The sequence below is a fragment of the Cyprinodon tularosa genome, unplaced genomic scaffold, assembly GCF_016077235.1.
Source record: "Cyprinodon tularosa strain WSP-4 unplaced genomic scaffold, ASM1607723v1 ctg5, whole genome shotgun sequence".
In the NCBI taxonomy this organism is placed as follows: Eukaryota; Metazoa; Chordata; class Actinopteri; order Cyprinodontiformes; family Cyprinodontidae; genus Cyprinodon; species Cyprinodon tularosa.
In genome coordinates, this window is record NW_024039229.1 from 2,458,117 (window position 1) to 2,473,604 (window position 15,488).

The window sequence follows — 15,488 nt, forward strand, 5'->3', positions numbered from 1 at the left end:
CATATATTTATTGATTTAGTTTATCGCATAGATATGTAGAACTTAAAAATACCACTTTTATATCGTGATATTTCAATATTTTAGTGGGGTTAAAATTTATAGAATATTAATATTTGATCTAGAAATTTTCCAGAACATACAGCCACTGACATACTTAGATTTTTTTTTTATTATTTATTAATATATATATACACTATGCACAAACAAGAAAAGTTTAATACAAAATAACATAATACAATGCAGGACAATTACCTGCAAAAAAAAAAAAAAAAAAAAAAAAAAAAAAAAAAAAAAAAACGGTTACTTCCATGGATTTAGAAATTGAGCAATTTCTCATTTAAGCATTTCTACTCGTTGCCAAACTATAAGTAATCAGTGATTCTTGAACTGTATTGATACTGTGTTGATATTGTTATTGAATGCTGACACCTGCTGGACATTTAAAATCACTACAGGCAAACTCTGACAGACTAAACACTGATTTGATGACCTATAAAAGGATTTAAGACATTTTTTGCTTGGTTGTTTTATTTCATATCTTCGTTTAAATTGAAAAGATGTTTGATATTTTTAATACAATCCATAAATAATGTGAACATGATTATTTAAGTGAACATGTGAATAAGAATGATTGAGGACTAGGATTTATTTATTTATTTTAAATTTGAAATCAATTTGAATTCAGATAAGTTCAGTGATAACTGAGAGGAACAGGTTGACAAAACAAGAAAATTATGGGGGGGGGGGATTTTGTTTGTTTGTTTTTTTAGGTAGATGCGTTGCGTTGACAGATAGGCTTAGAAACACATTTTAGTACATCACTCAGTTCAAAACAGCTTCTGCATTGGTCGCATGATTGAACATTTGCTCAGAGTCTGTCTCTCACCCTTTTTTAGTCCTGTGAGTACTCCAGGTGTCTATGGCAAGGTATTTGTCACATCATTCTGGACAATATGCATGACAGAATTGAACTTTATTTTAAGGATGTTTTATTTGGAATCAGAAAATAAAAAGAAAAATAATAACATTCCGGACCATTTCTTCTCATGTAATCTTTTGCCACTTGCCAAGTTTTATTTGCACAAATGTAAAACTATTATGATTAAACCCTCATGTATCAATTTTTTAAAGGAAGCAACAACTTTTTTTGTTGTTGTCCTCCTTCAATAACAAAAAGCTATTAAAGTTTATCTTTACACTCTAAATTCAAAGTCTTTATATAATTCCTTTTCATGATTCTATGTGTTACTTTACTTTATTACTATTACTATTTTTACTTTTATTTAGTTATTTTTCAGTTATAATTACTATATTTGTTCAAGCCCCTGGCGATTGTTCACTGAAAATTGTACTTATTTCTTTTTGTATATTATAAATATTCTTATAAAGTTTTTTTTTTAGTTTTTTTAAAGGGACTTTCTTAAAACAGTGGGCGCACCGACAGGGTTTTGCTGTAAGAGCTCAACTCATGTGACGACATCAGTGTTGCTGGACCCATCACTAATATACGGTATATTTGTAGTAACATTGAATGATTAAAAAAAAAAGGAAAACATGCAAAAAAAATAGTTTGATACTTGACTACGTCAGCTCTAACTCACAGAAAGAAATCCAGTCCAACAAAGAAAAACAATTTTATTAAAAAACTGTTTTTCAGAGTGATCTATTTTCATACTTACACACTTGCTGTTCATACTAGAACTTGCTGTAGGTTCAACAAAGGTTTAAGAATAATTAAATAAAATTAAATGGGTTAAAGTTGGTGAGTTTTGGGGTTCTGTTCTAAAACTCAAAGCAGATCTAAGGAGCTATTAAAAAAATAAATACAGACAGTGAACTGATAAGTACTGAGCTGTGATGTTCAACATGTTGAAAGGCCAGATGTAATTTTTGCAGATGAGGCTGCTAAATTAGACAGTCCTATATTGATTCTTAGACAGATAATCACAAATGCAAACACTGAAGATGTGCTCAGTATCTTTTTGTGTCAAAATCAAATTTTGCCTCTTGTCTTAGGTTAGATATGATAAATAACAGAGTAATGATGGTTAATCATTCAGCTCTTTGCTTTTCCTCCCAGTGATCCACTCTCTGAGGTATTTCTACACAGCATCTTCTGGAGTCCCAAACTTCCCTTCATACGTGTCTGTTGGGTTGGTGGATGATGTTCAGATCAGTTACTGTGACAGTTTAACCCAGAACAACGTTCCTAAACAGGAATGGATGAATAACATGAGTTTAGAAAATCCAAATTACTGGGAAGAGGAAACTAAGACATGTCTGGGAAAACAGCAAGTCTTTAAAGCCAACATAAAAATTGCGAAACAACGATTAAGTGTAACATATTTTTGCACAAAGCCATGACAATGATTATGATTGTAGAATATTTTGTTTGTATCTAATGAGAAAAAATTCAGTGCATTAAAGTCATTTTCAGCATCCCCTCATTTAATAAAATGGATCATTAAAACAGTTTATATTCCTATTGATGCCTAAATATCTATTTAATTTAACATTTTGAACAAAAAACAACAAATGTTTTATTTTTTTGTTGCCATTGTCCAGCTAAAACCTACAAGTTTGTCTTTTTGCTAAAAGCATCTGTCAGTTTGTTTGTAGGTTTTGTTTACATTTACAGTGAAATACACGTTTTTGGGATGGAGTGTTTGCGTTAATAGATCATATTCTAGTCATTACTGTTGATCAAACTCTGTCTCTTTGTCTCAGGAGTTCACGTCTATCAGCAGATGTACGGCTGTGAGTGGGATGATGAGACTGGAGAGGTTAAAGGTTATGATCAGATTGGTTATAATGGAAAAGATTTCATTGTTCTGGACCTGGAGACACTGACATGGATCGCTCCAAAACCACAGGCTGTCATCAGCAAAAACAGGTGGGATAGTGACGGATATGTTGCAAACCAGGAGCAGACCTACTTAACTCAGACGTGTCCTGAGTGGCTGAAGAAGTATGTGAGATATGGGAGGAGAACAGGTATTACTAAACATCACGTGCTTTAAATGATGTTTGTTAAATTATTTTACTGTATTTTTATGTTGGATATATTTTTTATTCCATGTTGGACGAAATTAACCCATCAAGCTGTATCTGTATTTTGAAATCTATACTATGTTTATAAATCAGTAACAAACATTATTCTGTCCATTGCAATAAAACAACTGGTAAATGTTTATTATATTTATTCTCCAGATCTTCCATCAGTTTTCTTCCTCCAGAAGTCTTCCTCTTCTCCAATCAGCTGCTTTGCTACAGCTTTCTACCCCAAATAAGCAGAAATGTTGTAGAGGAAAGATGGAGCAAGGATCAATGATAGTATAAGTGGAGCAGAGATCAATGATAGTAGAGCAGATATCCTCCCTAACAATGATGGAACCTTCCAGATGACTCTGGACATAGATCTGTCCTCTGTTCCACCTGAAGACTGGACCAACTATGAATGTGTGTTTCAGTTCTCTGGAGTCAATAGAAACATCACAGAAAGACTGGAGAAAACAAAAATAATGACCAATGAATGTAAGTAACTTTAAACAACAAGCCACATATAGTCAAAAAGACTCACACCACCCACTGGAACACAAACTCTCAGTCATCAGAACCTTACAGATGGGAAGCACACAGAACAGAAACACATCAAAGATGCTCTCCAAACCTGTGGATATCCAAACTGGGCATTTATCAAATCAGCAAGGAAATCCAAAAGACACGCAACAGAAGATAGTGATGAGAAATTAAACGCAAAAACATCACAATCCCTTATGTTGCTGGAGTGTCTGAAAAGCTCAAGAGGATTTTCTCCAAACACAAGATCCCAGTACATTTCAAGCCAAACCAAACCCTTAAACAGAGACTAGTGCATCCTAAAGATAAAACCCCCAGACCGAATATGAGCGGAGTGGTATATGCTGTTCAGTGCAGCGAGGAATGCTCTGATCTTTATATTGGAGAAACCAAACAACCACCAAACAACCTCTCCACAGACGCATGGCCCAACACAGAAGAGCGACCGCCTCTGGACAAGACTCCGCAGTACACCTACACCTGATGGACAAAGGACATTCTTTTGAGGACCAGAATGTTCACATTCTGGATAAAGAAAATAGGTGGTTTGAGAGGGGCGTGAAGGAAGCCATCTATGTTAAGAGACAAAAAAACAACTTTAAACAGAGGTGGTGGACTCAGATTCCAGCTTCCAAAAACTTACAATTCAGTCATAGACATGATCCCTTCCAGATATCACCAAATCCCCCCCCCCCCCCCCCGCCCTTTAATGACCGACCCTCAGAATCATAGACAGGTTTCAGATATTACAGGCTAACAATGGAACCAAACGACCCATTCATCGGTTACCATTTGCATGTTTCCAAGCAATAGAAGGCTTTTCTGTATAAAGACTCAAACTTACTACGGATCCAGACATTTGAATTGAGAAAGCTTCCTGGAGAGGTGGCGAAACGTCCTCAAATCTTGGAAACCAAGTCCAGTGGATTTTTTTTTTTGAATTTTTACGGAATGACTTTGACCTGGATGACTGAGAATCTTCATTAGCATAAACAATTAATGTTTCAGTTAGCAGCTAAAATAGAAATCAAAGGCCAATCTAAACCAGGTTTTTCATCCAATTGTTGTATTTTTCATTTTATTTCATCTGATTCCCAACCTTTAATGTCAAGCAAACATTGTAATCAAAATCATATACAGCATTCTACTGACACATTTCAGATTGGGATTAAGTTTATAAGCTTAGTCTGTCAATGTTAAAATAGTTTGTCTATATCAATCCTGATTTATCTATTTCAACAGGAGAAAACACAGAAACCAGACATGAACTGAGAATAAAATATGTCTGACTGCAGATAAACTCCACTGGTTGGAAGAATTATGTACTGATGAAAAGTTACGATATAAATTGGTTACAAAACAATGAAAAAAAGGGATATTATCTTTTTTATCATCTTAACATCACTCCTTTTTATATAAAAGCATTTAATGTAAAGTGGTACAATAATGTTTAAACAATTAAATGTAATTAATAATAGAGAAAACAGGACCTTCTTCTTGTTACAGAACAAAATGTATTCAGGACCTAAAGAGACAAAAAGACAAAGAATTAACTTGTAAACAATACATTTAATTAAGTAAAATGAGCTACAGAACCCAATACAGCTTGTGAAATTAATATGCATTTTTTAATTATTAATTCCCAATTAACCAAGGATTAACTACTGTAAAAGAAAAATTGCTAGGTATTTAATATGTTGCTCCTGTTTGTATTTATTTTATGTATTTATTTAGTTATAAGATGATTGTGTTGACCTTCCTGTGAACATCTGGTATGTTTGTTTCTGGAGGTTTTTCCTTCCTAATGGCAGCTCTTAAGAAATGTAATTTATTTAGCTTTTCAATCTGTTTTATCTAAACTGTTTTGACTAACAGATCTCTGGCTAAGAAGTTTTCGCATTTACAACCTGATCAACATCAGTAGGCTGAGCTCCCTCTATTAACTGTAGCCTCATAATTTTAGTTATTAAACTTCTAGGTGGTTTTGCTTTAAAACAGCAATTAAAGGTACATTTTATAAATTTGTTTTCAGTCCCATATTTGGCTACTCCTTATGATCTACAATGGTGATCTAAAATGTTCTAAAATGTTCTAAAAACAATGTAAGTTTCTTTTCAATGTTTCAATATGTTTAAGACGCCAAAAGCTTTGACAATCTAACATCATCAACACAGTAAAACAGCCGAAAATCGTGCAAATGTATCAATACTTGATTAAAGTTTTGTGTCATTCTTCATGATTTATTGATTCTTATCATTCTGCATCTAAATTTAGTCCAAATTTAGACCATTAAGTCTTTCTTGTTTTAAACTAGGTGATAATCTTCAGGTCTACTGTAAATCACAGTATCACATCAAAATGTCATTGATTAGGTCTAAAGGAGGTTTATATGTAACTTTAACATTTAAATCAAAATTACTTCTCACTGGGTAAAGTCAACAATAAAAAAACAAAGAAAAAAGGAGTATAAAATCTAAGTCTCACCTTTTTTCATCATCTACAGAATGCATGTGAACACAACACAGAGACCAAGAACAGCAGCTTTCAAAGCCATTGAATAGACGATCCCAGAGGTTTGATTTACTGCGGTTATGGCTGTTGAGAGGAAAGAACAGGTCAGTCTCACGTAGAGTCACAGTTTGTTCAGCTCTTTTATCCCATTTTTTCAAAATAATTTAGTTTTGTTAACTTTTTAAATGTTCTGGTTTCTGTTCTTTATGTTTATCTTTCACTGAACATGTTGAAACCTACAAGAAGTTTTAGTGTATTTCTTTATTTTATTTAAACTGTCAGTGGTTATTTCAATAAAAATCAGTGAACTATTTACTTGATTACTGTGCTTAAATATTTTTAAGTATCTTTACATTATTTCAGTAATTTTTTCTACATTTCAAAGTCAGATATTGTACATTCTACTCCATACATTTCTAGTAAGCTGCTAATTACTTTTTCCTTTTCGCTCAGCTTAGCTTCGTAATTCACTGTTGCTGTTTTTCTTTTTTGAAATGCAGTTTAAACATTGTAGATAGAAGCCATTAGGACTGAATTTAGACCCCACTGATTTAGAGATTTGCATGGCAAATGTGAGAAACTCAGGGCAGATATTATTAGTAGTTTATACATTTTATTAAGGCGTTACCATGTGGCCAAGTTATTCAGTAGTCTTAAATCAGAGTTATTGTTTCTTTGTGGTAATAAATTCAACCTTAACCCTCTTTTCCATAGTGAAAGTATGAGGAGAATCAAGACTCTCGTGGTTTTACCTTCTTATTTTATGATTCAGAATTAGATAAAGTTTTTAAGAAAACAGATTAGAAGTGTCTTCGGAATGGTTATTAAAAAAAGAAAAAACTGTCACATCTGAATTTCCACACTGTGACACAATAAAGCTGTTTCTTATTTAATTTAAACCCTAAAAATAAATGTAAGTGTAAAAAAAAAACAATCCTAGCAGAGAGAAGTTTATAAGTGTTAACTACAAAAGTCATCAGGCACGGACGTTTGCAGCTTTAAAAAAAAAAAAAAAAGGCTTACCTTCATTGTTCCTTTTTGGTTTATCCAGTCTCTGGACGATGTCTTCGTTAACACCAAAGAGCTGAAACACACATTCATAGTTGGTCCAGTCTTCAGGTGGAACAGAGGACAGATCTATGTCTACATTCATCTGGAAGGTTCCATCATTGTTAGGGAGGATCTCTCCTCTATTTACACCATGATGGATCTCTGCTCCATCTATACTCCAGAACATTTCTGCTCTGTTGGGGTAGAAACCTGTAGCAAAGCAGCTGATTGGAGAGGAGGAAGACTTCTGGAGGATGGAGACTGATGGAAAATCTGGAGAATAAATAAAAAATCTTTCTTTTATAAATGTAGGCACAATTTGCTTGTAACTGATTTATAAACATAATATAGATTTTATTAAACAGACAAAGCTTTAATTCTAACTGAGGTATAATACAGAAACTCATACTAAAACTGGTAACTGACATGACATTACAGTAAAACAGTAAGGAAACAATAACTTCATGAAAACTGTGATTGAGTGATATTTATACAAAACAAACATAAATGTAGCTGTTTATTTTAAAATGCATGATGTTTAGTAATACCTGTTCTCATCAGAGAGCTCCTCCCATAGCTCAGATACTTCTTCAGCCACTCAGGACACATCTGAGTGAAGTAGAACCGCTCATTCTCTATAGCAGCTCTATTATTATCCCACTTGTTTTTGGTGATGACAGCCTGTTGTACTCGAGCGATCCATGTCAGTGTCTGCAGGTCCAGAGCAATAAAATCTTCTCCATCGTAACCAATCTGATCATAACCTTTAACCTCTCCAGTCTCATCATCCCACTCACAGCCGTACATCTGCTGATAGACGTGAACTCCTGAGACAAAGAGACAGAGTTTGATTAATAGTAGTGACTTTAAAATATTATCCTTTAATTTCTCCCCACTGAACATTTATTCTACTGTAATAAACTGATCAATAGAAGAAAAGCAGAAATATTTAACAAAACTGAAAAACCACAATTTTATATTTATATTCCCACAAAATCAATAATTAGTTTGTCACTCTAATTTATAAACATGCAAATTAACTGATATGTAGAAAGAGAATCTGAACAAACCTCCAGTCTGGTTGAATCGTTGCTTAGCGATTTCCATATTGGCTTTGAAGACTTGCTGTTTTTCCAGACATGTCTTAGTTTCCTCCTCCCAGTAATTTGGATTTTCTTTCATCCATTCCTGTTTAGGAATATTTTTGTTGGTCCTGCTGTCACAGTAACTGATCTGAACATCATCCACCAACCCAACAGACACGTATGAAGGGAAGTCTGGGACTCCAGAAGATGCCGTGTAGAAATACTTCAGAGAGTGGATCACTGTTAGGAAAAGCAAAGAGATGAATGATTTACCATCATCACTCTATCATCACTCATAACCTACAGAAAATTAAGAAAATAAATTTTTACATACTTATGATTATAAATTTGTCTAAAATTCATATCAAACTGACTCTCTGAATCTTGTAGCTCCATTATCTTACTTCCAAACACATCTAAAATGTTTAATATTTAGTCAAGGTTGTTGTTTAGTAGCCTTTGAGACCTTTAAGACTGTGATATATGACTGTGATATATATTTCAAATCCTGAAATCTGAATATCAAAACTCCATTTCTATTATTTATCTTCTTTTCATGTACAGAACTCAGTAGTACAACTTTTTAAGTAAAATGTTTTAATTAATTAAGAAAAGTATGTAGTTCTCTAATGGATTAACATCAAAAAGCATTTTTAAATAGTTTCAAACCCTTCTCCATCCTAGAGGCCTACAGCAGGTCTAGAGAGGTGGACAAACGATCTGTGTATCAGAAGGAGGATGTACAGGACAGACATGGGCAATGTCAACAAGTCATCTCCATGTCATGTATTTAATCTACCCAGCCAATTAACCAGGTGAGTCCAATCTGCACAGGTTAATTCACGGTGAAGATTGGACTTACATGCTTCAGTGGCTGGGTAGAACCAATACATGACATGGAGATGACTTGTTGACTCCACATTGCCCATGTCTGGTACAGGAAGCTGGAATCAGCAGCTCCTTCTTAAAATAACACAGGAACCATCTGATAGAAAACTTTTTAACTATCTGACTCCATATTTCTTTTATAAATGTCTCAATTTGTTTTATTATTCTGCAGAGATTCTAATCTAAACCTCTCTAACTTGATTTTCACACGATGCAGCAGTTCATCAAGGATTTTGTTTAACCTCCTAATATCCACCTCATTTTGGGTCATTCTTACCTATTTTGCATGCCGAAATGAAAAAGCAAATAACTTATGAACTCTAAGCCCAAATTACCTGTACAATACATTATTTGAAAGCTAACACACTCTTTTTTCTGATTATATACATTTGAAATTAAAATTGGGTGACTAGAACACAGACCAACCTGCATCAGTTCAAACATGACTCAAAGTTGTTGTTTTTTATTCTCGGAAATGATAGGTCTTTTTTGAATAGCAGTAATAACGACTCATGAGAAAAAGCAGGTTTTATTTGTTCTACATCATGTTCTACATCATGTCAAACATAAATGCAGGACATTTCAGACCTCTAGCTATAACAGTTCCAGAGCTGTGGGGCTTTGAACTTTTGGTGTCAGCTTGGAGCTGCGCACAATGGCTCCACCTGCTGGTAAGAATTTTACCGGTGGAATTTTATGCATTCTGAGTTATTACCCTCACTTAAAGGGGAACGCCATTTTTTTACATTGTTACACTGTTCATAATGTATTCCTTATGGTACGCCTGCATTCATAGCATGTAGGCCAATCACTGTCCCCCAGACATCCGCGGTTATATTTTTATATTTAGATTTTTTTAAAACAAAGGGGCGCATGTATGACGTCATATACGACCTGGACTGGAGCTGTAACAGGCAGCCCGGGCCACAGGCGGCTACGCTCTACCCTCTATTCATTCTAGCTAATCTGAATCTTTCAATTCCATTTAGAGAGCGAGATCATCTGTGGTAGTAGCACTAGACATCTTCCAGGCATGTGAGGAAAAATAGCAGCAGTTCAGCAGATAGGATGAATGAATGGTAGCCGGCGCGCGTGGATGATGTCATACACGCGCCGCTTTGTTTTTACAAGATATAAATATAAAAAATATAACCACGGATGTCTGGGGGACAGTGACTCACCTACATGTTATGAATGCTGGCGTACCATAAAGAATAAATTATGAACAGTTTAGTTTGTGCCTTCAAGTCGTTGCCCATAGGAAGACGTTACTTGGATATAACCTAACGGAATATCTTCAGAACGGCTCCAAATGACACAAAACTCAAATTGGTGAGTAGAACATGATGTAATAACATAAAATCAAGGGCCCAATGTAAAAATAAAAAAAAATAAAAACTCCAGCGACTTGGTGGGCTTTAAGAGGTTAAATCGACCCATTTATTTATGTCCACAGATCTTAATTTTTTTTAAGTGACCACATCACATTAATGTGTAAATATTAACAACAACAGTGTCTAATTTCTCTTTGTACAGGAAATGCAGGTGAAGAGTTTAGTATCAGTTTCTAAAAAAAAACAATTAAATCAAGTCACATGGTTCTCCTCAGGAAGAGAAGAGAAACAGAAGTTAAATACACTTCAATATTTAATTGTTCATTATTCTTTAGAGTTTTTTTATCTCTCTATTTTCACACAGTATAAAATAAATCTTGGGATAACTATCAAATTAACTCAGCAACGTCCATTATACAGAGTAAAAACACGGCTGTGGGCATATATGCTGCCATTTTGGATATAATAACTCAGAAAAATCATGTTAATAATAATACTGATAATAATATATATAACAAAGTAAAAAAAAAGGTAAAAGCTACTTCTTTGTGTGATTGAAATATATATATTAATATATTTAATAAATATATATATATATATCATTAGTTTTTACACTCAGGATTTCCAACCAGGAAGCATCATAAATAAAACAACAGGAACTAAAGAACTTAGTCTGATTATAATAACATTGATGTTTATCTTTAAATTGTCCATCTCACCTGCCGTAGCCTCCTGTAGATATATTCCGACTAGAATCAGAGAGATAAAAGCTGCCATTTTAGCCATGCTGTCTGTCACTTTCAGATCTGCTTTACTTCCTTCCTCTTTCATGTGAAATGAGGTCTTGTTCTCTCAGAACTTTATTTAGGGCTGTGCTTTTATCTTACATATAAGGGAACAAAAGGATGTTGGCTATTTTTATTTTGAAATAAAGAGATAAGCAACTGCTTTGCAAAAGGGAAAATAAGTAAATATAAAATATAGCAAGAGAAAAAAATATACAACAAAAATAAGAAAGATTGAAAAAGAAAATTAATGTATTAAAGGCATTTAAAGTCTGTAGAGCCTTTTTACTGAAAGTTGCAGCTTCTGTCGTGTTTGCAATTAAAATCTTTAACCTCCATGTAGAAACTAGGAGACCAGGGGAAAATAGATCAGGTTTATTTAACTCAAACATGTAGAAGATCTGTTTTAAGCCATATTCTGTGACCTATATCAATCATATATAGGCCTCATAAATCCTGTTTCAGACTCTCTTCATTCTAACCTCTCAGTACTCATGATTATCTAGCTTCTAATTCATAGAAGTAAAAACTTTTAAAAAGCTGGAAAGTTAAGAAAAAGTGACTCTGGGTCAAAACATCTGTGATTAGTTTCCTCTGTTCAGAGGTTGGACTCAGCCTCAGAGATGCAGAAGGATAAAGGCTTAAAGCTACAGTGTGTAATAATTACAGGCATATAAAGTCAGAAATTTAATATATTATACATAACTATGTTATTTATCATCACCTATGAGCTCAGCCTTTTAACCATAATATTTGCGTTGCCTTAGAATTCGTTATTTATAATTACATAGGAGCGGGTCTCGCAGCCATGGAGGCTGACATCTTTGCGCTACGGCAGCGCAGAGGCAACAAACTAGCGATTGCGAGATCTCCCATGACGCTCGAAAATAACTACGGCAAGTTGAGAGAGATGAACTGAGACGGTACTGAACAGTAGATGGCAGTATTATGCCTGAGAAGCATTTAGTCTGCCTGAAACCAAAGAAGAAGAAGAAGAAGCAGGTATACAGCGCTTCAGTAACAAGAAAGGTGAACAAGGCGGCAGGCGTGAGTGACTTTGCAAACTGTTTGGCACTGTGTGGCCAAGCATCAGACGAATGGAGGATCATGCCTACTCTGTATCACAACGAAAAGCGGCGGACACCGAACCCCCGTCATCTAAGAAGCGGAAACACGACGAGAATAAACGCAAGCGTGACAAGAAACGGCAAAAAACACGGATCAACATTGGCACGGCATTTACACGATGGAAGTCACTGATGGAGGAAAAAGGTTTTCAAAGTGACGCTCAAGTTGCCAGTTTTCTCTTGGACAGGTAATTAATCCTACACACACAATTGTCTAATATCACTGCAGTTTTTGGAGTACAGGATGCTCAGACCTGTCTAAAACAATAACATGCTGCGTGATGATGCTGTTACTCTCCAGTATACTTATTCAGCAACGTCCCTGACGTTTCATAGGTAATGATTCAGTAATTTTCTGTAAAATAATTTTCTGGATATATACCTCGTAGCGTCGTGAACGCGCTTTCAGGAAATCCTATACACTACTGTTTATGCTCTAAAAACATTCTAAATGACTTCGTTTCGAGTAAATTCTGGATGCTACCCACTCAGGACACTTGGAATACATTGGACGAGCAGTATGGAGGAATATTGACACGTTTTTTGTGGACTTTTATGGACCTTTCTGCCTCGGGCGCCATAGACCTCCATTATTTGAATGTCAGCAGACAGCAAGAAGCCTCCCAGATCTCCAGATGCATTTGAGATATCAAAAAAGTACTCCAGAGTGTTGTTCAGCATGGGGGTGAGTAGAAAATGAAGGCTAATCATGTTTTGGGTGTACTATTCCTTTAAATCATCTGTGGAGCTCAGAGGGAAGGAGGTTCTTTTTTTTTCCACCAGGGGGCAGAAAGGTTCCCCTTGAAGTTATGGACTGAATGTGGTTTGTTGCAGTTCTTGTTTATATGCGGTTCTCGGCAGGGCGGCATAAATTTGACAATCTTGTTTCTTTGTCTAGACTTTCTGCACACTTTATCTGTAGGAACTAGGGTTGATAACTCCTTAAAAAAAAAGAAAAAAGGCACACCTCCACATTATCTTCCAGACCACCAGCATCTTCTTTTTTGTGTGAAATGTTTTAGTAAAAGTTTGACTTGAACCTGAATTTAATTAGATGCATGGGTCAACTTTTGTTTTGAAATACAGACAGTTCCTTTTTCCCAAGAGATGATTGCAACCCGAGTTGAGAAATGTACACTGACTTTCATTCATTTCTACCTCTCTGAGCTTCTATATTCTTATACACTTACCTAATTGTGAAAGCACAAAGTGGACTGTGTTTTCTCCTTTGCGCTCTTGAATGACCTGCCTCACATCAGACAGGCCTCTTCTCTGACCGTTTTTAAACCTCTTGTAAGAAAAAACACCTTTTTTACCTTCGGCTTTTGACACCTAGTAAGACAGCGGGTTTTATTTTATTTTATCCTTTAATTTTTTTTTATCTTTTACCCAATTTTATTGATTGGGTTGTGTGAATGTTATCTTTTCGGTTAGTTTTGCCTTGTAAGTGTACTGTTTTATTATTATTTTTTTCTGTACAGCACTTTGGTCAGCTCTGGTTGTTTATATAAGTGCATAATAAATAAAATTGGGCTGGAAATTTGAGTTGTTATTTTGTTGCTTCATATTAAAGATGTTAAAAACTAAGAAGCAGGAAATGGTTGATCAATAAATGAACAAGTCAGCCTTCCTTCCTCAACAAAGATAATGGTGAACAAATACCCATCAATATAAATACAACATATTATGAACAAAATGTATTGTAGCAGATATATACAGAATGATAAAATCAGAAATATTATACTGCTCCCTTTGGTAAACCATCACTGTCTGGTATCATTGCACTGAAAAAAAAATAGAGGTTGACAGAACTTATATTTTCTAGGCAACGTGATGCATTTGGTTTTTTGAGTTTTCCTTACTTAAATTCACTGTGGTTGAGTTTACAAAGATTTTTGAGTTCTGCCAACTTAGGTTTTTCAGTTTCACCTTTAAGTTCTGAGTTCTATCAACTTTGTTTTATGAGTTTGACATATAGATTTTGAGTTCTTTCAACTCAGTTTTTTTTAGTTCTACCAGTTGTCTTCACTACCCATCATTCAACACACAAAAAGTTATGTTAATACAACATTTTTATTGCTTCAAGTCAAACATTGTATCAATAGATACAGTATAAAACCATGATCAACAACATAATCTTAATTGCACAGAGCAAAGTAACCTGAGAGCCTCTTGAGAACTGCACTTTCCTCTCCACGTGTGCGTGTGTTTGCGTTTGCTTATTCAGGAGTTGGAGACCTGAATGCATGCGTGTGTGTGTGCGTGTGTGTGCGCTGTGGTAAATGGCAGTCTGGGCTATAGTGGTTCCAGCAGGAACAATGATGTGTGCAACAAGGCTACTATATCAACAGATACAAACATAAAACCACAATGTCCGCCAATCTTCTCAAATGCGAGGGGAAAAGGCTGTGCTCTTGAAGAAAGGGATAGGAAACCCCGTACCGTAGTAGGCGTGTCCATGAACATGAGCAGTGCGCATGCCCATGAGTTTGCATTACCTTCAGTAAATTGCTGATCAAATTTTGCATGATATACAATTTACATTGTAAATTACTGTCAAGGTGTACATTACTTACCCAATACTGTAAAAGTACAATATAGTAAAATGTTGTTATTGTCAATGAAGCTTTAGCAGTTGTGCTTTTATAACAACGTATTGTAATATTGCTGGACGTTTTACAGTATATAGGTGAAATCCTTACTGTGCAATTCATGCAAAACCTTCATATTATTTGTTGTAAAATTACAGTGAAACATTTTGCAGTGTAACAATAGCAGCAAATACAAAAGAAAATGTGTATCATTGTCTCGTTTGCAGGAAGATGCACGTCTCTTAAAGTCTGCAGTGTTTCCTTTCCCACCATTATCCTTTTATTAAATTCCACGTTGGAATCTGACTCCTCCTTAAAATAATTCCTTACCAATGACATGACTAGATTTTTCACCTGATGCCAGTTTGCTTGATTACCGTGTGAACAGGTTAGATTACATTTTTACCTAATTGCTCTTTGGAAGGATCAGTCTGAGCTTGTTTTTAGTCTCTTACATCGGTTCTCTATCAACTATCTCATTTCTCTTTCACTTTGCACAGCCTCAACAATTAATCATTCTACTGATCATTTGTTTTGC

At 34.9% G+C, this 15,488-nt stretch overlaps 2 protein-coding genes across 2 annotated transcripts in view; one reads left to right on the plus strand and one right to left on the minus strand.

Moving 5' to 3' along the window:
* The window catches only part of LOC119795110 (major histocompatibility complex class I-related gene protein-like), a 45,083-nt gene extending 36,462 nt beyond the window's left edge, over positions 1-8,621 (minus strand). The window contains exons 1-3 of the mRNA XM_038302933.1: positions 8,600-8,621; positions 8,211-8,465; positions 7,689-7,967 (exon numbers count right to left, since the gene is read on the minus strand). Coding sequence (XP_038158861.1) covers positions 7,689-7,967; positions 8,211-8,465; positions 8,600-8,621 — 556 coding nt within the window. The remainder of the gene's footprint in view (positions 1-7,688; positions 7,968-8,210; positions 8,466-8,599) is intronic.
* Positions 2,084-3,290, plus strand: LOC119795044 (H-2 class I histocompatibility antigen, K-K alpha chain-like). Its single transcript, XM_038302869.1, has 3 exons — positions 2,084-2,342; positions 2,723-2,994; positions 3,211-3,290. The coding sequence occupies exons 1-3, from the start codon at positions 2,224-2,226 to the stop codon at positions 3,288-3,290; spliced, it is 471 nt and encodes a 156-aa protein (XP_038158797.1). The 5' UTR covers positions 2,084-2,223.
* Positions 8,622-15,488: the final 6,867 nt, after the last annotated feature.

Coding starts and splice junctions, on each gene's coding strand:
- LOC119795044 (XM_038302869.1), top strand. CDS start 2,224: ATGAATAACATGAGTTTAGAAAATCCAAATTACTGGGAAGAGGAAACT. Junction 2,343..2,722: donor AAACAACGATTAAGTGTAAC/ATATTTTTGCAC, acceptor CTGTCTCTTTGT/CTCAGGAGTTCACGTCTATC. Junction 2,995..3,210: donor GAGATATGGGAGGAGAACAG/GTATTACTAAAC, acceptor TTTATTCTCCAG/ATCTTCCATCAGTTTTCTTC.